Genomic DNA, 24005 nt, shown 5'->3' with positions numbered 1-24005 from the left:
ACACTGCAATCAAAGACGCTCTGTCCAAAACTGCAACTGAACCGTCTGTTCCTGACACTCTCATGCAGGGAGTTTGAAGGTCTGCAGAGCGATACACTTCTACATGTGCAGACGTGCATACTATCATGCACGATTCCCTCCACAGATCCAGACACCTTCACTGCAGCTTGTAGGCCCATTTTGTCTAGTTAAACACTCCCAGAGTGTGTTTCATGCTCAGCCATGTGCCATGGACTGCTGCAATCAGGCCTCTGTTGTGAATCAAGACATATGCGAGGCAGCACAGATGCAGACTGCTTACTAAGTTTGTGTTAATCTAAATTGTTCAAAGTTGTGGATCAGTAAAAATAACTGTACCTTTTCTATTTTTTTATGACAAGTCCAGAATTCCACATTAATAAAACTTGTATAAGATTTTAATGGGGCATTGGTGATCAATACTGAGGTATGTTCCACAAGAAAAATGATATGCTTACTTCCTAACTCCAATGATAAATGCAGTAATAACTGCAAACTGACACGTTAAAAATGCATTGATGCCATAATAAAATGGGCAGAAATCTTGAGATGGTAGCATTTCTTTGCATAAGGAAGTGTTCAACTGAGATTACATAAACTTGTGCATGGTATTTATTAACATTAAACTGTTTTCCCTTACCCTGTATTTACTTTTTTTCAATTTCAATTCAGTTCAGTTTTATTTATATAGTACCAAATCACAACAAATGTCATCTCAAGGCACCTCAATGATACTGTCCAATTCAAGCCAATTAGAGTCCAATTCATTGTAATCATAATCCAATCAAATCCAATTAACAAATTCAAAGTTTGTCCAATTCATACATACAGAGCCAATTCAAAAACAATTTCCTGGCCAAGGAAACCAATAGATTGCACCGAAACGTCTCTTCGACTACCTTTTAATAGGAAGAAGCCTCTGGAAGTACCAGACTCAGGAAGGGTGGCTATCTGTCTTAACCAGCTGGGGTTTGAGAGGACAGAAACGAGGGGACAACAAACACCATAACACCAGACCAGGGATATTTGTTGAGACAGACAAACACAAGTTAATGACAACAATAATGTCATATGAGGAAATAAGAGGGGGAAAAAAGAGAGCAAAGTGAGGAAAGGTGTGACACAGGAGGTCCCCTAGCAGCCTAGGCCTATAGCAGCTTAACTATGGGATGTTTCACCTGACTCATCCCTAACAATAGTTTTATCAAAAAGGAAAGTTTTAAGCCTAATCTGAAAGATAGATAGGGTTTCTGTTTCTTTAACCTGATAACTGAAGGCTCTGCCTCCCAGTCTACATTTAGAAACTCAGAGAACCACAAGTAAATCTGCATTCTGAGAGCAAAGTGCTTTGTTGGAAAAATATGTAATAATGAGATCATTAAGATTTGATGGAGCTCGGTCATTAAGAGCTTTATATGTGAGGAGAAGAATCTTAAATTCTATTCTGAATTTAACAGGGAGTCAGTGAAGAGAATCTAAAACTGGAGAAATATGATCTCTCCTGTTAGTTCTCATCAGAACTCTGTCTGCAGCATTTTGGATATAAAGAGTTACAGTTGTCCAATCTTGAAGTAACAAATGCACGGACGATTGTTTTTTGCATAACTCTGAGACAGGATGTTCCTAATATTGGCAATATTACGAAGGTGAAAGAAGACAGTTTTTAGAAACATGTTTTTTATGTCAAATGATAAAATGTGGTTAAAAATTATTCGCCACCAAGATAGTTTTTCGCTGAAGCACTCAGGTCCAATTTAGAAGCAGAAAGTTCTGAGTCATCCAAGCTTGTAGTCTGACCAACTGATTGGTTTCATAGATAAGTACAGCTGAGTATCATCAGCATAGCAAAATAAATTGATACCATGCTATCTAATAATGTTACCTAATGGAAGCATGTATAAAGTGAAAAGAATCGGTCCAAACACAGAACTCTGTGGAACTCCATAACTTACTCTGGTGTGTGAGGAAGATTTTTCATTTACAAGAACAAAGAATAAAATAGTTCCTTTAATACCAATAAACATGTTGATGGGATTGCTGGTTAGGGATTGTAACAGAATGCTGTGATTCATAGTATCAAATGCAGAACTGAGATCTAACAGGACAAGCACAGACACAAGTCTGCTATCTGAGGCTTAGATGAGATCATTGGTAACTTTCACCAGTGCTGTTTCTCTGCTATGATGCACTCTGAATCCTGACAGAAACTCTTCAAACAGATTATTTCCGTGTAAAGTTGAGCTGCAAAAATTTTTTCAAGGGAGATTGGACATAGGTCGATAATTAGCCAACACTTTTGAATCAAGAGTAGGTTTTTTAAGTACAGGTTTAATTACAGCAATCTTAAAAGTCTGAGGTACATATCCTGTCAACAAAGACAGATTGATCAAATCCAACGTGGATGTGTCGATTAAGGGGAAAACCTCCCTGAACGGTCTGGTTGGGATTGGGTCTAAAATACAGGTTGATGGTTCAGAAGAGACTATTGCTGTTCTTAGCTCAGAGAGATCGACTGGACACAAGCCGTCTAAATACAAATCAGGTTCTAACGATACTTCTAAAGCTGTTGCACTTGATGGTACGTCAGTGACAATAGTGGGAGGGATTGCATTAATCTTCTCTCTAATAGAAAAATTTTATTGGTAAAAAAGCTCATGAAATCATCACTGCTGAGAGTTAAAGGAATACATGACTCAACAGTGACTCCTCATCAGTCTGGCAACAGTGCTGAAAAGAAACCTGGGATTATTCTTATTCTCTTCTATCAATAATGCATAATAAGCAGTTCTGGCTTTCTTTTATGTTCTTAGCCTATAATTTCAGACTAACCGAGACTCTTCTAAATTAGAAGAATGCCATTGTCCCCCCAGCTTTCTTGCAGTCTGATTTAAAGCACGCAGCTGTGAATTATACCAAGGAGCCTCAAATAACCCTAACCAGCTGCTACTGACAGCAAAGTTTAAAACTGAAAAGTTGTTAGACAAGACTGGGTCAATGGGACTCAGACTTTCCTCTTCCACGACAATATATGGCGTGACACTACTGTCCATCCCTTCCTACTGCTTGATAAGCAATTTTGAATACTTTATCATTTCTGGCAGCCCAGAAAGTGAAGTAGTTTTACAATTTCTGAGAATTTTTTTGTAAACCTGTCATGTTTTGTGCTGTGGATCAAAGTAGCTATTTCACATTCTGGTGTGAAGTCTCCAATTATATCCAACACAGTCGTGTTAGAATAGAATTTAGACTGTTGGCAGGACTGAAAAGACAATGGCATTCAATCCTAAACAGATAAAAATATTGAAATGGAAATTATTTTGTGGAAACAAAAAATGCAACTGAAGGCGATGCACTTATTTCTCTCAAAAATGCTTCATATTGCATTGCATATTTAGGTCTCTATTTCAGTGATAATCTATAATATTTATGTACAAAAACTTGTTTTTTTAAGACGATTGCAAGATGTACACAATTATCATGATTGATTTAGTTTTTGCACTTGTTTACTTTTTTGTGTGCCTTGAGATCAACTCTGTTTTGAATTTGGTGTTACATAAATTAAACTATACTGACTTTAACTTTTACTTTTAGTATGCCTTCTGCAGGCAACCAGATGCTAATTCCAGTTTATTGTTTTGGTATGATAACACAGTAGACAGGCTTTGACAGTTCTACTCTGCTGTCAAGTAAGACTTTCAGATATTAAGTCTTAAGTAGATGGACATGGCATGGAAAAAGAAGATCTCTGATGCTGGTGGAACACTGAGTGCATCTAAAACATATCAGCTTTGAGAACAAACAGTTCAATTTGATTTAAACCTGAGTATCCAGCCAATGAAGTATGTGCGTGCCATGTGTGAAGACTAACAGAGACAACACGGAATGTTCCAGCTTACCAGCAAATATTTATTGAGCTGGCAAACTCTACTGTGATAGAATGTCCCTCCGACCCCCATTAAAGCTCAGACACAATGCTCCAGAGAGGGTTCGACAAATCACCTTTGGAGCTGGAACAGTTTCTCTTTTGTATTACAAGTTAATAAAATGGGACAGCAGTGCAAATATTTTCATAGCAGAAAATTAAGCCAGACACACAGGTGCACTGCAGAGGCTGAGTATGGAAGCAACATGGTTTTGGCTCAAGAAGAAGCATGCGCAGGGTGATCCATCACATTCAGTGTTTCTGTCTGTCTCCATATACACACAATGTTGACTGAAAGCACAGGAAATATCCATATCATACAACATTTCAATAACTTGATTGAGTATGAAAGTTATGTTGAAAAGCTAAATGAAAAGCGAGATAAAAATCAGCATACTTTTTTCAGGAGGAGACATATTTTGAAGCCCAACAAAACAAACATTTTAAAGTACAAAAGAGCACTTAGTCAATTAAAACTGGAATATAGTAAAATGTTGTGCAGCCCCCTAAAAGTCTTGACTAAACACTGGGACTAAGGAGAGGAAGAGATAAAGAGAGGAAGGAGAGAAACAGCCAGAGCGTATAAACAGATGGTCACTTTGCTGGGGAACATTAAATAGACATCAGAGATGCTGTAGGCACATCTGGAGTGGCAGGAAGCTGTGTGCAGAGCTGCAGATCTGTGGGTTAATTAGCCGAGGGTCAGGACTTCAGTGTGAGTTGTGTGTCTACATATATAGCCTTTAAAACACCAAACCAGTTTCTCCCCGTCCATTTGTAGTATCAGTGTCAGGTTTTGGTTTTATTTACATAAAATATTCTATAGTTTACCTTGAAGTTACAGCAACTAAAGCAGACAAGTTTCACATGTGTCATTACAGGTTTTTTGCCTTTGTCGTGGAATATTCTATCAAAGGTCTAACAAAGCTTAATTCATGAATTTGTTTTAATTAAGTTCACAACAAAATATGTGGTAGCAATAAAGGACAATGAAAGTATTTTTCTTTGTAGATGGAAAATACTAGAACAATTTATAGACTAAGAAGTGCTGTGTATGAATGGGTGAATGTGGCCTGTAGTGTAAAAGTGCTTTAACTGGTCAGCTAGAGTAGAAAAGTGCTACAAAGCCAATTTACCATTTACGTTGCTGGCTGCTAAAAAATGATATTCCAAATGAATCACTGCTTCAGCAGTTACGTTTCCTTCAACTTTTACAACAAAGCCTAACACATTTTTCATCTTGGCTAGGTGTAGGATTTTAAACTACCCGGTTAGGGTTAGGAACGCGGCCAGATTTAGGTTCAAAATGCACAGTTCCACAATGTTTTGGCATATTGGATAAAACGTGCCCTGATGAAAATTAATAATACAGACCCTCGCCATAAATTTGTTATGATAAATAATAATTCGGCACTAGATGATGGCATATAAGCGTATTGATATAGAAGCTTTACACCTAGAAAGTGAAAAAATTTACTTAAATAAATATCTATGTTAAGCAACATTTATTTTATGTATGTAACTACTGAACAAAGTTATACAGTAGTATAGAAGATTCATTCCAATGTAGTGTTTAAAGTGGAAAAATTCCCATGGTGTCACAGACAGACACACACACACACGCAAACTTATTGTACTATCATACTATTTTAGTGTTCTAAATGCCATGTTAGCACACAATTTTGGACAACACCTAAAACATAACCATCCTACAATTATTTTGTTTTTATTTTACAACTTTTCAGTTTTGTTTGGGAGAGTCATTTGCAGTGTTGGTCAAACATTTAAAAACATCCTATTTAAAATGGCCTATTCTAATATTCATTCTTCACCTTTTAATTCCAGAATTTAAAATATTGCAAATAGAAAAATTCGGCACTTTATTCACTTTTTTCCTGTTGGTCAGGGTCTTAAAGCATACACCTAAATAGAAATAATGTTTATGTGACCCATACAGCCAGTGTGCAATAAATAATAATAAAAATGCTGAAATAAATAGATATAAACAGGAATTGCTGCACCTTAAAAGCAGTGAGAAAATATGTGTGAACGATGTATTCCTTATATGGAGGTGTACTTCTTTCAGTTTTTTTTTTTACTGAGATGAAATTGAAACAATTCCTTATGATGCCTCCTTTATGTTGATGTTAAAATCAGCACCAAGAAATGAGAGTGGGAAGACTTCAAATCGTCCTTGTATAATCTGATGCTTTCTGAAAACTTTGAAAAAGATTGAACTGAAAGGGTACTATCAAAATAGAAAAGCCTGATGCTTTCTGTGTTAAATATCAACACTTCAATGGGCAATGACACGTGTTGCAAATTTCAGCAAAGACATGCTTCACACCTTTATATCTCCAATCAATCCATTCTCATCTTGTGTTTTAAAGTTCCTATACTGTCCAAGAGGACTGCATACGTGAACCTATCCACCCTTCCTCGCTGGAGGTGGGAGGTGCAGGCAAGAGCTGGCGCTGGTGTCATTGCTCTGTGTTCTTTGTGGCTGTAGTGGAGGAGGAGGGACGGGATTCAGAGTCCTGTGGTGGGAGGTTTAGTGCACTGAGTGGGCAGCAGCTCCAGCATCTGCTCCCTCTTAGCAGCAACCACACTGGGTGTTATTGTTCCCGACAGAGATGAAAAAAATGGAGGGGGGAGGTTGACAGAGGTGGAGGACGGGAGAAAAGAGGAGAGATAGCAAAGCATGAAACCCAAGCTTAGAAAAGTTGAAAATAAAGACAGAGAGATGTGTTAACCTGATGAAGCACAGTTTTAGTAGTTGAAAAATGAGACAGAGGGGGAGTGTGAAGTCATATGTCACAAGAGGGGAGGGAAGGGAGACCTGATGAGTGGGGAAGCCTCATAAAAGCATCATTAGGGAGTAGGTTGTACCTCCAGGCATGCTCGCTCAATGACTCACACCTACAGCTTGTTAGGACTTCTACACACCAGAGAGGAGGCTGACTTCAAGGCCTCAAGAAAGATAGTATGTCAGAACATATGGCAAGAAATGAATAAATAAAACAACAACGTTGCCCAACTTTGACGCTTAAGTTTCAGAAGAAGGGAAAACCACCTTCAAGAATAAAATACAAACTGTGCCTCTGATCTGACAGCCTACTCGCACTTCAGAACATGCATGTTTAGCCACAGGGAAAGAGGTAAAGAGGAGCATTCATATGATGGGATTGTGGATCTCAACCATGTTTCTAAATCTAGCCATGCATCTTTTTGTTACGTAACTCTAACCATGTATTTTTAATATGTAAGCCTAACCAACTGCAAGTGACAGCAAGGAATAACAGGGAAAGAGCTTTTGGAAATGTAGGGCTCAGATTTATAGTGTGATTAATGTCACCAGCCTTCCTCTCCTACCTCATCACAGTGTTTTTGTGACAACAATGTCTCACAGCAAAACATGGAATGGTGACGTAAATGTGTCCACAGACATAATTGTTGTTTTTTATTTTACTGCAAACAAACATAATTTCACAGAGTCAGCATGTCATAAACTAGTTATGTATCAACCATGCATTTAACATATGGTAGTAAAATTATTATTTTTTGCATCAAAATGTCCTTTTTCCTTGGTTTCTGGCTGCCAAGTCTTGCCTCACAGCTAAACATACAAACCGTGCTAGGTGCAGGGACCAGATGTCCTACTGGTCGTATGGGGTTGTATTAAAAAAAAAAAAAAAGATTTAATCTTAATCAGCACAAATAAGTCGGTTTTTTTTGTAAGACTAGTTTCATGTTTTTGTTCATGTTGTGTACATGTCACGATTTTTAAGGAAAGATGCTGGTATTCAATGAATGCGGCTTTGAAAATGATTTGGCGACTTTTATTAAATAGTTATGTTTTGAGCTGTGCTTTAACTGACTCAGGAAAAGCAATTTGAATGTTTGAATGTTAACATTAATATTCTGACTGCAAAAACTGCCTAAACAGTCTAAACAGTTATATTCACTTCATGATTTGATAAATTAATGTTTAGAGTTTAGAGTTTACAGTTTTTTCCTGACAGCTTTCTATGTACACAAGTCTCCTGACAGGCCAAGAATTATAAAGATATAAAAATGCGCCAGCGAGGGATACAAGATGCATTTTAGCTTCCACCTATAAGATTTTTCACTTGATGCAAGGAAAGAAAGGGCTGGATACTAATAACAGGTCAGACACAAAATTAAAGCCACAGCTTCAGAGTAACACTGATCATCTAATGCGATGCAAAGGTCTGCTGGGAAAACCAACATGCTGGCATTCTCATGGATGTTATTTGGACACTTGCCACCCCTGACTGCAAAAGCACTCCTCTAAAGAAGCAGCATCCCCCACCAAGACAGCAGTGGGCCTCGCAAAAACTGCTTATTAAGAGCTCATAGAAACATGACAAAAAGCTCCAAACTCCCCAGAAACCCACCTGATGGAATCTGATGGCATCAATGGGAGCCCATCTAATCCACAAAGACCCCATTCCACAACCCACAGGACCAAAACGATCAACTGTCTATGTCCAGGTAACAGACGCTCCAGGATAGATGTGCTTTATTCCTAACTTGACAGGTCAGAGACATGGTGTTGGAATGAGTAGAACCTACACAATATTAGGCCAGTGGTCATAATGCAAAGTCTGAATGGTGTATAAGCATCTCCACACTGGATTAATTTCCACGGCCTGGAGGTTGCTGCCTAATCCTGCCAAGACTTCAGATTCAGCATCCCGGTATCTGGTGTTACTTTATAACTTTTAAGAACTAACTGACTGTTTCTAAAGCTGTTCTGAAGCTTAAGATCTTACAATACCAACTTTCTTTTCTCTTTACTTGTTAATTAAAGGCCATTAGACCCCAGGAAAAACTTTAACAATTAATAATAACAATAAAAACTAAAATTAGACCCACGTCTTTCTTTTTTTAATTTAGAGTATATTCTTTCCCTTAAAATCTACATTACAGCCTTAAGACTCTGACGTGCCCCCTGTCTGATCAGGGGTTTCTGGGGTTATACAGGTTGTCTGCCATTTGGCTGAACTCTTAACAAAATCATGTAATACTCATTCCCACCCCTGCCCAGTTGCGTTTGTCCTTTTGGGATTTCTCGCACGTACCTGAAATGTTGATAACATGTTACTGTGCAATATGTGGAATGTGGGATTGGTTTTGGCTCTGGTAATTTGCTGACAGCTTTCTATGTACACAAGTCTCCTGATAGGCCAAGAATTATAACGATATAAAAATGCACCAGCGAGGGATACACAATGTTTTTTAGCTTCCACCTGTAAGGTCAGTAGTTCATGTGTGGCTTGTGTTGCAACTCTGTGACTGGCCCTGACCCTGAATACTGTGCAACCCCATATGTACTGATTCTTAGATTTACAGATATCTTGAATCATGAAAAACATCTTCGTGGATAAAGGAAACGTGTCTACACCTTTGGTTAATTAAACCTCCTAAATCAAACTTAATTATACTTTACCTTGATGACATAGTCAGTGCACATTAAAAATAGATCAAACTTAAACAAGAATTAAATCAGTACTCTGATCATCTCCACTTTGGAAGCTCTCCTCAGCATTATTTTACTGGTGTTCTGCCAGCTGAGGTAAGAACAGCTCTTGGTGTACATAGTTACCACACTTACCCTTTACAGATATTTCAAGCCCTATGCTGGTGTCTCACAGCAATCAGAATTTTTAATCATGAATAAGAAAATGTCTCTACCCGTTAAATCCAGTCAAAGCCCACCCAAGTCAGGGCCTCCTCAACAAACGTTGACATGTTACAATGAAAGGAGACTTACCATAAATCTGAGCGTCCTGGCATGAGCCTTTTCTTTCCGCTGAAATATAGTTCAAAATCTTGGGTCTTGAGTCTGTGGGTGTAGTCTATATAGCCAGATACTTCCTGTCCAAGAGTATTATGATCCCTTATGAAAATGACCGTCTGAAAAAAAAGAAGGAAACCCTCTGTGTAAATAATCATGACCACTAGGCCTCTTTTAAGTAAAAACCAGTATGGTCATTGCCAACTGTGGGAAGTGAACAGATAGTGGGATTCTGTTACAAATCCTCCCAATTTGAAATAAAAAGGCTAATGTTATACTTTAATTTGGGTTAAAAAAAAAATGATTCCAACTTATGTCATATTGGAGTGGCCAGAGCTCACAGAGTCAGACTGGAGTGCTCAGAAAAGTGTGTGGGGCTCGGGCTGTATCCTTTAACTTACAGCCAGTGAAGTCTCAGTTCCGTTCCAACACTCCTACAGTCATGGCAAGAGTGTACCTTGAAATGACATGAAATGTGGAGTTCTGACATAAAACTTAATAACATGGGTTGTGTGAAATGTTATAGAGCTTTATTGGGGGGGAAATAACTCAAGTTATAACAAAAGAGCATGTGATTCCAACCTGTAGAAGGAACCCCTCCATTGTTGTCCTTCAAGGTTTTTCCCTTTTTCTGTTTGTGTGTGCGAGTGTGTGTGTGCATTGAACTTTTAATTATTCGTATTAAGAGTTTTGGGACAGAGAATGTCATAAATTGTGCAGATTGTAAACCCTTTGAAGTTGTGATTTCAGGCAGCAATTATGTATAATTACTCTAAAATGACAAATCTATGTCTTGATGTTTCAAAGAGCCCTAATGATACTCATTTACAGGTTCAAAACTTAGTTATGGTGGTCTATTAAGACATGTTTAAGTGAAAAAAAAGACTTAAAAAAATTAATGATGGTGTGGCACCTCTTGTTACCTTTTATTTGACATGCTCCATTTCAGCCACTGTCTCTTGGACCCCTACGTCTGTAAAACCCACTCTGTTCTGATTGATCAGCTATTTGGTCCAAAAGGTCCAACTGTATGGCAGCTGTTTATTCTTTGTTTGTGGCATAGCAGCATAACTACTAAGCATGTATTATGCAAAGGTGAGGTCATTATGTACAGAAGTAAAGCCTGGACAACAAATGAGACATGTAAGCTATTTCAGATCAGTGTTTTCTTTGTGAGAGAATAACTCCCTTTGATTTGGATTCTGCAGACTTTCTACATGCACAAAAACCTATCAAACACACTAAGGGGGAGGGGAAACCAAAAGCTCATACTATGTCCTTTTTAAGTAAATTTACTTAGTTTAAATTAAGTAATAGAAACCAAAAAACTTAACCAGACACGTATGTGTTGATTTAAAAGATGTCCCATCTAAAAGAGGATAACTAGGCCTGACACAAACAGACTCTGTCTGAGAGAACCAGCACAAAGAGCACAATTATACATCATAAATTTACGACAAGCTGTGGAGATTAAACTTCGTTTTCCCTCTGTGCTGTGATTAAAACTCTACCCATAAATACAAATTATACTTAGCCTGTTTTAATCCACTTAGTATCCACTTCATTAGAACAATATTCCATGCAGACTCTTTGACCAGTTTCACTCAGCTTCTGAAGATTTTTCACTTGATGCAAGGAAAGAAAGGGCTGAATACTAGCAACATTGTATGCAGGTCAGCCACAAAATTAAAGCCACAGGTGCAGAGTAACACTGCTAATGTAATGTGACGCAAAGGTCTGCTGGGAAAACGGACATCCTGGCATTCTCATGGATGTTATTTTGACACTTGCCACCCCCGACTGCAAAAGCACTCCCCTAAAGAAGCAGCATCCCCCACCAAGACAGCAGTGGGCCTCGCAAAAACTGCTTATTAAGAGCTCATAGAAACATGACAAAAAGCTCCAAACTCCCCGGAAACCCACCTGATGGAATCTGATGGCATCAATGGGAGCCCATCTAATCCACAAAGACCCCATTCCACAACCCACAGGACTAAAACGATCAACTGTCTATGTCCAGGTAACAGATGCTCCAGGATAGATGTGCTTTATTCCTAACTTGACAGGTCAGAGACCTTTTGGTGGCATGAGTAGAACCTACACAATATTAGGCCAGTGGTCATAATGCAAAGTCTGAACGGTGTTACCAAGTTTTTTTTCTTTTTCAATCCGCTATATATAGATGGATACCTTTTCAGCTTACAAAATTAAAGAAAATCCTGGCTCCAGATAATGTTTGAGCTTTTCAGATGTCGCTGACTACACTCCAAACATCGATGTCAGATTAAACCACAATGAGTGATATGAGGGGGCCAAATAGGTTTGGTATCTCCAATGCAAACAAAACATAAATCTAAAGACAGTTTCCCAGCTGCTCATCAGAGGGAAGTCTTTGAAGGCAAGTTCAAACCACACACAACCTGATGGAAATGAAAAAACAAGGATGACAAATGTTTTTGTCACCGGATTCAGACAGAGTGACTCAAAGCCAAGTTGTCCAAACCCCCTCGGGTGACAACAGAACATGAAATGATCTTTTCATGTCGACTTGATGGTTTAGATAACACATGATGACAATGGATGGGAAGAACTCCAAACAGAGGACACGCTCAGGTGTGAAGAGGTTGTTTTGTCTGCCTTCTTGAAAATAAAAAAGCTGCTTTTCTTTCTTTTCACACTCATCTTGAGAAAGGAGGACTGCCTTTGTGTTCGACTTGTCTTGTTTACTCTGAGCATGAATGAGTCCCACTTGTCGGCTTACAGTAACACAGTAAGCGGATCCTTGTGGAATACCTCAGCCAGTGATATTGCATTTGAATAACTGTCAGGGAACGGGCCATCTGTGGATCCCTTTACTAAATAGGCATGAGATAACTAGCACTCCAGAGCTTAAAAGAAAAGAGGGTTCCTGTCTCACTGTCTCTCAAATGTTTAAAACAGATGCTATCAGGTTCACAGCTGGCTGGAGGCCTGAGCCATTTACCCTATGTCCTGGCTCCTATCCTGACAAAGCCAGCCTTGAAAAGACATCAGGTGTTAGTCAAAGGCAACAGGGGTGAGTACCATTCTAGTGGTGATTATAAGAATAATGGATACATGTCACCTTGGTGCTTAGTTCAATAAGCTTCCAAACAAGTCAGGATGTATTTCACAGTAAAACACCTTAGGTCTATACAATCTTCAGTCCTCAGCTACAGATCTTTTTGAAGTAATTTGGATCCAGCTGTAAACCAATAACATCAAACTCAAAATGGCTTTGCACTTAACATTAACATAAATTGTAGTATTAGTGCCAGGGCATTAATCTATTTTGACTTTGTGAAATGTAAAGAAGTAGAAACAAGTCGGATCATTTGAGAAATCCTTTACATTGGACATAAATCCCCAAAACATTTTGATTGTTTGATTATCATTGATTAATCACCTTTTAACCTGTTGAGATTTAAGGGATTCTTTGGACATGGATACAGGCTGCTGCATCAGTGTTAATGAGTTACATATAAGTTGATCTGGCAACTCTGAGAGGTTGTCTCAGAGCTGAGCTGACGTATGTGTTAGAGACAGCCAAAGTACAACAAACCATTCTAATCTGTGATTTGTTGTCTCTCCGTTGATTCTGTGGTGGGCTCTTGAAAACACATGCTGTTTTTTTCAGCATGACAATGAGGAAAACCATGTGCTACCATAACCTGTGTAACGAATAAATGGAAACTTTGAAGCATGTTTACAACAGAGAATCTGGATAAAAATGACCACATTCAACTTTTTTTAAAAACAACATTGTATACAAAACCTCTGAAATGTGCTTTGTTGTTTAAAATGAATATATGACTGTGTGAGCTGATCATGCACAAAATAAGGTAGTAGAAATTAAATTGGGGTATAAAACTACAGTATTTTTAAGCCATCTGCTGAAAAATCAGAACTTTTCAGTATAATTAGTAAAACAAAACAAAAAAACCATATGCATGTTTCAAACAAATGCTTGAAAAGAAATACATGTTAACATATTTTTGTGCAAACCAACTTCAACAGGTAGGCTAAGTTTCATCTCACATACAGGGATCGGGGGAGGAGAACAAACAAGTCAGACTCTTGTTTGCTGCAAACAAGCAACCTGAGTTTTCACCCTCCTTGGTGGAGGGAGCCTGGGGACCGCCACCTTACAGCATGGAAAACAAGTGGAGGCCTTTTGTCACCTGTCAGCAATTACCAAGAACAGGTGCTGTGACCTCACAGGGCAGTGAGGGAGAGGCCCCACTTTATGGCAAACATCAGTCTGTGTTATGCTCGAGAAGCGTGGCACTGCACAGGTCCCAGGTAGAGATACAGGCTCATTGTGATACTCAGATTCAGTTAGCTCCTCTTTAGAGATCTTCTTTGTGTGTGTTCTCTGTTGAGACTTCACCAGTGACCTTAAGCAGAGGGTAACATAAAGTGATAAAGAATAGTATGTGTAATGGGTGTATCCATCAAATCCTTGATCCATGAAACACAACAAAGCACCTCAAATTCTTGTGGTTACCATGCTTTTCTAAGAATCCACACATGATGATGTTTATGTGCTCAGAAACAAACAGATAAATCTGAATGCTGTTGACAATAATAATTACTGAAGTCTTTAAAATCTGTGGAGGGATCCCCCTACCTCTTGACACACAGATGTGAATTACTCAATAAACCACGGGCTAATCTTTCAAAGCCCCACAGCTGAAAGAGAGGGATTTACAAATTTGAGTCAAACAGAAGCTGACACCGGGCTGACACGTACTGTGCCCCTCCTTTGTGCTTTGACAATGTCCTACAGGTGGGGACACAATGGCCGGACCACCTGACATCCTGTGGCATGAGGAGTGTATGATTGAATGTGAGTGTGACGGTAGGTTTTCTATCTGTGTGTTGACAAAAAGAAAAAGAAACAGCTGAAGTGCTGAACAAAGTTAACAAAGCGCCAGAACAAAGTAATGGACTTCTGTACCTTTTCTGCAGAGACTGAAAAATCTCTGTAGCTTAAGGCTGTGAACGCAGGAAGCTTCGGTAAACTTCTCTCATCCTTGTTTGGTCTGTGTGGTCATCACCTGAATGGGGTCGGTCAGTGACAGAGACAATTCTGATCAGCTGTTCAGTGTCACGGACCTGACACTTGAGTTTGAACTTTTTGTGTTCTTTTTCCATACGTGGAGCTTAAATCCCTGATTAAAAGCATGCACAAAAAGAAAAACACCAATATAATATAATGTAGTGAGTTTACATTATAGTTGATAAACAAAAAGCAGATGAAGTGTAAAATTTACAAATATTATTTTGTCTGACCAAAAGACCAAAGTAAGTTAATATTCAAGTGTAAAGTTTAAAACAATATAAGTTCTACAAAAAAAGGATTTTTTTACATGGTTTAATACACTCTTAGTTATGTATGTAAGGATTATTTGTATAATACCTTTCATAGATAAAAAATGATTTCAATAAATACTTAACATTGAATAAAAACAACAAACAATAACATGACAATAAAAGACAGGAACAAATATTCACCCTTTCTAACTAAAAGCTTTCCTAAAATAAATTTCAGTCAGTTTTAAAAGGAATTAACAGGGGAGGGGATGGCTATGTTGAGCTTTAAAGGTGATTACCAATAATTAATATAATTAATTATTAACTGGTAACCAGTGGAGGATGATAAGACGTCATGTTTGCTCTTCTGTTGGTTCCAGTTAAAAGTCTGCTGCTGTGTTTTGCACAATTTCAAGACAATCAAGGGGATTTATTTTTCTATTAAGGCAAGTAAGAGTGTGTTACAGAAACGAAAACAAAAAGAAATAAAAGCATGGATAATCATCTCCAATTCAGACTTTTAACACCAGCCTTCTTAATTTTTAAATATTCCTAAAATGGAAAAAAAAATATAAGATGAGATAATATATAAAATTGTCCTGTGCAGCTGAGTATTCATACCATTATTATCGTTATTGGTTATCCACCGCATTTGTTGTTGCAAGAGGAAACTGACATCGACACATCGTCATAACTGTTCATATCGGCATTTGAGGGGCTGGACTCGCTGCAGTCTTCTATCTAAACAGTAGGTGTCGCCACTGAGAAAACGACAAGGCTACACTGCAGGAATAACACTAGAGGAAGGCCTATAGGAAGTACAATCTTAAAACAACTACACAGATCTTAGAACGATTGTACATCCTTGAATCTTGGTGGATTGTACAGATGTCTGTAAAGGAGGACACTCTTTCCTGGAGCTCTTTCTGTTTTTTCAAACATCCCACTCATGCAGAGGACCAGAGAAGTGCGTGACCGGACGAAAAGACACCAAAGTGCCTGGCATGAGGATTGTACACTGTAACAGGTGATTGACACCAAGCATGTGTCCATAGGACCATTACAAGCCAGAAAGACCAGCTAAATCATCATAAATCAGTACAGTACAAGCCCTCTATTTCTTTTCTTTTCTTTTCTTTTTCTTCTTAATCCTAAATTGACTGTAGATGTGATGTCATTTTTGTCTCATTCAACTCTATGTTAGTCCTATGCTGGACTGGCGACTTGTCCAGAAAGGCTGGGATAGGCTCAATCTTCCTCTTGCGACAAATGCTCTTATGTTTTAAATATACTGTTTTTACATAACCGTGGTTCCAAAAACACCATTTTACTCTGTGATAGGTAACCACATCCACTGATTAATGTTATATTGTTGTCAAAACAATTGAGTCCTTCATAAACTAAAGCAGATAAATCAAGCTGGGCACAACACTGCCTGTTTGTAGTTTAACCATCCCCCCCATTCACCAACCTGTCTGCCAGCCCCCATAGCCTCCTCTTCACCCATCCTCCAGCTCACCTTTGCCCACACCAACCCCCCCACCCCAGTCCCTGGGAACAATCCTGCAGTGTCAGGGAGCTGTGCAGGTGTCTTGTGGTGTCAGCTGCCATACTGTTTATTATTGGTGGGCTGAGCTTTAGCAGGAATCCTGGGCCATCACTAACAACTGTGTAAATTTGTTGGGGTAAGGAAAACATGGCCTGTTCTACAGGCATCTTTTTAGGTTGGAGTCCTTTTTCTGGAAGGTTTTCAGCCTTGTCCTATTTTCTTATATTCCATGTGTGTGCATTGGGCATAGGGAGGGGCTCAGGAGTAGGATGAGGAGGGGTCATTGCTTATTTGACTTGGAAGTGACTTCACACAGCTAAGTTGTGCAATAGTTGCAATGGTGGAAACCATATGTGCTGAGGTGTCTTGTGTAGGGATCTACCAGAATTACACATCCTGCAGGATATGCTATCCAGAGCCAGAGCTCGCTAACTGAGGAGTTGAGGAGTCACTAACACACATCAGTCAGCGCTAACTGCTATGACTTGAGTCCAGCATATTATTGAATTAAGAGATTATTACGTTAAGTAAACTCATATGACTTTAATTCCTTTTAATCTATTGGATATACTTTTACCTAATTAGTTATTTTAAGAACAAGTTAATTTAAAGCAAACTAGCACAAGATGACAACAACAACAAGAAGAAAACCTCGAATGAACATTTGAACCTCACTGACAACGGATAATTCATTGTGATGGAACGAATAATCTGTTGTCAGTAAACCTACTTTATCCTTTTTTTAATGGATTATACAAATAGATAATTAGCTCCTTCTTTAACCTTTACTATTTTATATTTGCTGCTGCATTAGAATTAGATTATGTAGCAAAAATATTTAGCAAAATAAATGAAATAATTGATGAAATATATGAAAATATTGTGAAAAATAATTGTTTCAACTTCTCTAGTTTGAGCTCATTCTTGGACTTGTTTTCTTTGTGCAGCTGAATGCATTTCACCAAGATAAAAACTGACTGTTGGGGATGTCAGGAGTTTGAAGTGGACCTCTCTTGTCTTTTCAGTGTGTAAATGCACCGTTGGCTCTTTCAGATCCAGTCAAAGTGAAACAAGGGCATAAACATATAAAAACTTGCCTAACTGTACTAGAACTATGTTAGATAATAAAACAACAAATAATGACCTGACTTTATGCAAACATTGCTTCCTCAATCTTTTCTTTTGCTTTCTTTCTAACTTTTTAAAATCCTCCCAGGCATCAATTGTTTGTCCTCGCTGTGTTGCCTGGTGTGAGAGGCACATGCACACGCACTGTAGGGTAACATAGATCCATAAAACCAAGACAGTGGTGACATATTGGTATTACCTTTGGTTAACAGTGTTGGTATTCACCTTTGTGTTAAAATTGAACCATCTTCACAGCGACAAGTACTAAAGTTGAAAAAACCCCAAATTGAAGTAAACGATGTTTGAGGCCATGTTTGTAATGACATCTGTCCAGCTGGCACAAGCTGAGCTTGTTTTAATGCATCTTGCGGAGTTCAAATGAAGTGATTAACTTCTGTAAAAGTTTAATTAAGCTCTCCCACATGCACTGCATGCTTTTAAATCATCTGGTGACAACATGTCGGTGTCATGTGTGAATTATGGTTATGTCCTGATGAGAGGGGAATTTGATTAGATCGTTTTACTAACTAATACGTGAACTGCAGCAGTCACAATAAGAGGCAGACATGGAAAGCAGTGGTGGGAAAACCAAGCCTTTTTAGGAAAAAAATACTGCCCAATATTCTGAAGATGTTGAAAGTATTTAATTTTCACCTGCTTCCTTCCACACAACGACCTCACCGGAGGCACTGTCCAATGGCCAATATGGCAAGTGCGCTTTCTGTCACTTTCACAAGCATGTCTTAAGGAAAGCTGAGCAACATTAACGCAAAGGTTATCAGCGTCGCCATGACTGAGTGCCATCGCAGACTGATGAAGCCATTAATGTTACGTATCTCAGGTGTATTAATACTTAGAAGGCAATCAGGTGGTGCAGAATTCTACATATTTGGAGGAATGGAAAAAAGCTTGAATGCTAAATAAATGTTAATACCTCTGAGTCCACACAAGGCTGTGGCTATTTAGTTGGTATTTCAGATCTATTCTTAGTAACTGAATTGAATTCAAAGTTAAAATTAGTATCATGTCCAATTCTCATGTTTATAACAAACAAAATTGAATGTAAAAAAGGGGTAAGCAGGGGGGCTTCTGCAGGTTCTTGGTGTTATTTTGGGGTTTAAGAACTTTTTGAATGAGTCTCAAGCAATAGGCTCCAAAGGTAACTCACACAAACTGTGCACACAGACTCGAAGTGAAATGTGTTGGCGCACGCTTCTTATTTAGAGGGCCGGTTTATGAGCTATTTGTACGGTGCTGTGAGTCACCATAATCTGTTGGAGCAGCCTTTAACTTAGCCTCTCATCACAGCCCTCCGAATGGGCCTCTGACAGACTGCAGCCACCCTTCCCAGACTTCCCTGCACTCGCTCCAGGCAAACGCGGCTGCTTTAGGTCCAAAATCAAGTGTAATTTTAAAACTGGTCTATATCTACAAAAATAAATAAAAGCCATGGTGGCTGAGTTTTCACCCACATACTCAATGGAAGCTGTGATTTCACATATGTGAATATCTGTTTACTATCAAAACACAGTAGTTTGAACCTGGCCATTTCAATCGCCGTCCACAATTCCAGTGCGCCATTATGTCACTGAGATACCTTACTACCATTCAGGCAAAAAGAAAAGAAAATCTTTTTCATTTCTACGTCTTCTTGTTGTAATTGTTGTGACAGGTCTGACTGTGTGTGAAAGCAATAAAGTTGCAAATATTCAAAAGACATTTCTATTCCTTTAGTTTATAATTACAGGGTGTGCCACTAGACAGATGTCTTGGCATTGGATTAAAAAAGTGCACAAGTGAACTGTTCAAAAGAACTTTTTTCTCTACACTGTGGTTTAATGTTATATCTGTATTCTCCTAAAGCCCCATACAAAGGCTGGCCTGGCCACACAAATAAAGTGCAAACAAACCTTGCTTTTCTGCTTCTTTATTTTCCATGAAATGCAACGGCTTGGAGGATTTTCCCTTCTTAATCATTCAGAAATGCAGTTTGTTTCTGGGATATACTGTGAGTGAAAACACTGTGTATACATGTTTAGTTCTGTACCTTTCAAACATAGTGCATGTACTAACACACCCTACTGTATGTGAAAGGTTTTTGTGTTGAGACCACAAGAAGTTCTCACACTATGGTCATTTTAATAGTGGTTGAAGGATATAAGATCTAAATAGATGTAAAGCTAAAATGGAAACTAGAATGTGGGATGTTTAGTTGTTGTTAAGCCATGTTTTTTGCAAAAAGGCAGATTTGTGCATGTGTTTACCTCAAGTGTTCTCCAAATAAAACCATAAACGGACGTCATGGGTGTTTGTGTAAGAGATGAAATAAATAAAACCAGGGGCAGGTGTCCCCCTATTGAGCTTTCTAAACACCCAATAGTGGACAGCTACGCCCAGTGAGGTTAGCCATGAGGGCAGAACAACTGTGGCCAAATACCAAAGGGGAAGCAGCTCAGTCAATCAGTCAGGAAGGCAAGGCAGCTCGCTCAACTCTTGGCTGCTTGGCTTCTGTCTTTTTGGAGCGCCCGGCAGTAAAGCCGACACCACAAAATAAGTGGCTTGAACCCACACACTTCAAATTACAGGGCACTCGAAATCAGAAAATGCTATCCTGCTTTTCGCAATTGATGTTTAAGAAATTCTATTAAAACCTCCTTAGATTGGCCCATGATGCAGCTTTGCTTTTCTTCCTCTTCGCTGGCTGGATGGATTGTGCTTTGTCTCGAGAATCGTCATTGTCCTCACAAGCAGCACACTGCGACAACAGGCAAGCAGCAGCACTGTTTCTGATGTAGAACTTATTGTCTTTGGAAGACACGGATAAGGCTATTAAACTATGAGACTCAATGGGAACGAATAGTCACCCCATGCTTCTAGTGTAGTAGTGCCAAGAAAACTTCCTGGTACAACACAAGGCTGTGATGGGGAGATGAACAAACATGACTTGAGCAATTTTTCTAAAACGAAAGCTTCAAACAGTCTAACAGCCACTCAGCTTTTGGATAACCAATTATAGTTTTTTGATAGAAATGTACTGAACACAACTTTTTTTATTCAACTAAAGTATCATTTATAGCTCACACAGAAAAGCAGTATGAAAAGTAAATGTGCAATAAATGGAGAGTCTTGATTCCAGAACTAGTGGGCTCTTGTATTGGTCAACATCTGCTGTGCAGTCAAAAGCACTTGGATGGAGCTGAATCAAGAAAAATGTGCTTTTTCTAGACTTACTAGCTTTCACTACAGCTAGAGCTGAAGATAAAGATAAATTGACTGACAAAAACAACAGCAGCAATCTCCTGAAATTACTCTGCAGCCTGTTAAGGGAAAGAGTTAAAGGTCTGAAATCCTTGGCAGGTGGCACACATTTTCCTGTTCCCCACAACTGCAGCTGATATTGGCCTCCACCATATGGATAATAAGCTGTCAGCTTGACAGGTGGCATCACTTACAGCGCTCGGTGCAGAGCAGTGTAACAGAAAAGGGGGTAAAGTTTCTGCTCACTTGAAGAGAAAAAAAATCCTGTCCCTACAGTAAATTAGTCGCATGCCTGAATTCAAGGAGGAATTACGGGTTGAGAATAGCAGGCGGGACCAGCACATGTGGTCACAACACAAATCAGTCAAACGCCATCTAAGCTACGGATTTCAGACACCAAAGTGACCAAGCAAAGCATATCTTTTCCCTCCCCTCCACTCCTACAACCATTTTCCACATTCCACTGGCTTTTAAATTACCAGTGGGAAGAAGAATACAAGTTCAGCCTAAATATATTTTAAGGCAGTGCACAAAGTTACTTGTCCACTTGTAAGTTTGCAAAAGCTTGTCTAAAGAAATGAAGAAGATAAATAATTGCGTCATGAACTTTGAGGGCATGTTAATTAACTTTATTCCTTGCTTATGGCCAGTGTTTAATTTCAGTGTGCAGGTTTTGAGGGATTATCTTGGTTGGGCTGACGCTCTGAGGTAAGTAGCCAAACAGAGATTTTGGAAGAAACACCAAATTTGCAAGCCTCTTGAAGAGCATTGTTAAAGTACATTATAAAAGACAGAAAAACATATATTCTAGGCCAAAACACCATGCAATAAGAAGTTCACTTTTGCAAAAGCTAAGTCAGACAGAACTGTCAACTTGTCACACTTTGTTTCCCAAAATCGCCACATTTTCTGGGGGAAAGTTGTTCAGTGTCATTATAAGCTGAAACAACAGGTAGCTATGTCAACCTATATCTGTTATGCGGAAGTTTTAGTATTCAAACAAAGCAAAGTAATAATTTCAGCATCTTGCATCTTCCTTTATTTCTTGCTTAGTAACCAAGCCTCAATGGTGGCATAACAAAGTGAGTTGTGCCATTTTTATATATATCTGCTGCTAAACAATTGAAAAGAATTGACTATAGCCTACACCCTGTTGAGGGTGTGCCATGCCTGGGGCATCGGAGAGGGGCTCCAGTCTGATTAGAGAATTGTTTTGAATTGAGAGTCAGTTGTAAATGAAATAAAGTAAGTTCTTGATGCCAACAATCAGAAATGAATTGTGTGTTATCTAAAGATTCTCAGCTAGGCATTTGTCCTCAGCATGGTGCTGACTGGATAACTGATACAGAACTGAACCGACAGTGTTTGATGTCTGAATGCCAGGTGATGGACATGGGTTGACTCAATGGTTTGGATCCAGTTAAGAATTTAACCTGAAAGTCAAAACCTACAAGCCCATGCTCATTTTTGAACAGCAGCACCCTGGCTTACAGGATATTTAACATCATATTTGTCTGACAAATTTTGTCTTTCAATAATGCATTAATGGAAATATATCCAGGTTGGTGCATTGTTGAAATACTATAATATAACCTTTTGCTAACCACAGCACCGTAAGAAAATAAATTTGTTTCACCATTTCTTGTAATTGTGCAGAAGAGGACACACTTATGTCATATTTACACTTGTATGTTTTTATTTTCTATTAGTTTCGTGTTGTGATTAATTAATGACTTGGCTGTTGCAGATGATATCTACTCTGAATGACTTTACTCATCAGTCTCTCAAGATTTTTTTTTAATTCAGACTGCAACTCATGCACTTCAGCTTTAAGAAAATTTCACAGAATCCACAAACAAAAAGACATTTTGCAAACTTTGCTGTTCTCTGTACTCTGGGTTTTGAAGGGATAACACTGTTATTTTTATTCTCCTCCCTTATTAAAACAAGAGCCGGTATAACTTGTACAACAGTGGTATACCACTGCTAACTAAACACTTATGAGGTAAAGATACTACTGATTGTGTTCATGTGTTTCAATACTACTTTGCTAAGACTTTTCTAAAGACTCTAGTAATGCCACCAAGTAGTCCTTATCTATAGCTGTCATTGAAAGTTTTCCTGCTGATTTATTCCATCAGAAGTGAAGCCTAAACTAAGTGTTGATTGATAGAAAATTATTCTTCTTTTCTAAAGATTTAACCATCCATCCATCCATTTTCTATATCCGCTTAATCCATCGGTTGGGTCGCGGGGGGGCTGGAGCCTATCCCAGCTGTCAGCAGGCGAAAGGCGGGGTACACCCTGGACGGGTTGCCAGTCCATCACAGGGCCACACAGAGACAAACGAGGCGATGGTGCTAACCACCACACCACTGTGCAGCCTCTAAGATCTAACCAAAGGAGGTAAATGACAAACATGATGACAATGTGTGAAAAGCCTATGAAAGCTAAAGAGTGGTTCAAACCTAAACAATGACGAGCTCACTCTGAAAGATCTGCTTGTGCAGGTGCATGAAACCAGTGACAGCATATGGGACGTATCAAGTTCTGAGTCCTTGAGTATTTATTTATGGATATCCCAAGTCTTGCGCCTCCTTTGTCTTTATTTTTCAGTGTGAACTTTTTTCAAACATATAAGCTGCTGCAACCAAACAGAGGTGAGGCTTTCAGGTAACCACGGTTGTGTTGTGCTTTCGATGTCTCATACATCTGAAGAAGAGGGGGAACACAAACAACAATTTGTGGTAACTGATTCTTCTGATTCTGATCTTTTAATCATTAAACTTAAATCAGTATTGATTCATCTTTTATTACAGCCCAAAACAACATGTGGAACACATGATAGACTTCCCCCACCTGATCTAAACTGAGTTACAGCTACCAAAGATGCTTATGGAACCTCATTAGCTGCATCTGCACAAGTGATGAAAGAGATGAAATGGACGCCTGATGCTACAATGTACAAACATCCT

General features: G+C 38.8%; 1 protein-coding gene across 1 annotated transcript in view; it reads right to left on the bottom strand.

Annotated features, from left to right (window-relative positions):
* Window positions 1-24005, bottom strand: part of cfap299 (cilia and flagella associated protein 299) — an 80201-nt gene that overhangs the window by 9100 nt on the left and 47096 nt on the right. Inside the window, exon 4 of the mRNA XM_072387297.1 lies at window positions 9738-9880. Coding sequence (XP_072243398.1) covers window positions 9738-9880 — 143 coding nt within the window. The remainder of the gene's footprint in view (window positions 1-9737; window positions 9881-24005) is intronic.

The sequence above is a fragment of the Leuresthes tenuis genome, unplaced genomic scaffold, assembly GCF_036924035.1.
Source record: "Leuresthes tenuis unplaced genomic scaffold, fLeuTen1.0.hap1 SCAF_6, whole genome shotgun sequence".
NCBI classification, from domain to species: domain Eukaryota; kingdom Metazoa; phylum Chordata; class Actinopteri; order Atheriniformes; family Atherinopsidae; genus Leuresthes; species Leuresthes tenuis.
This window is presented reverse-complemented; position numbering and strand designations above follow the sequence as displayed.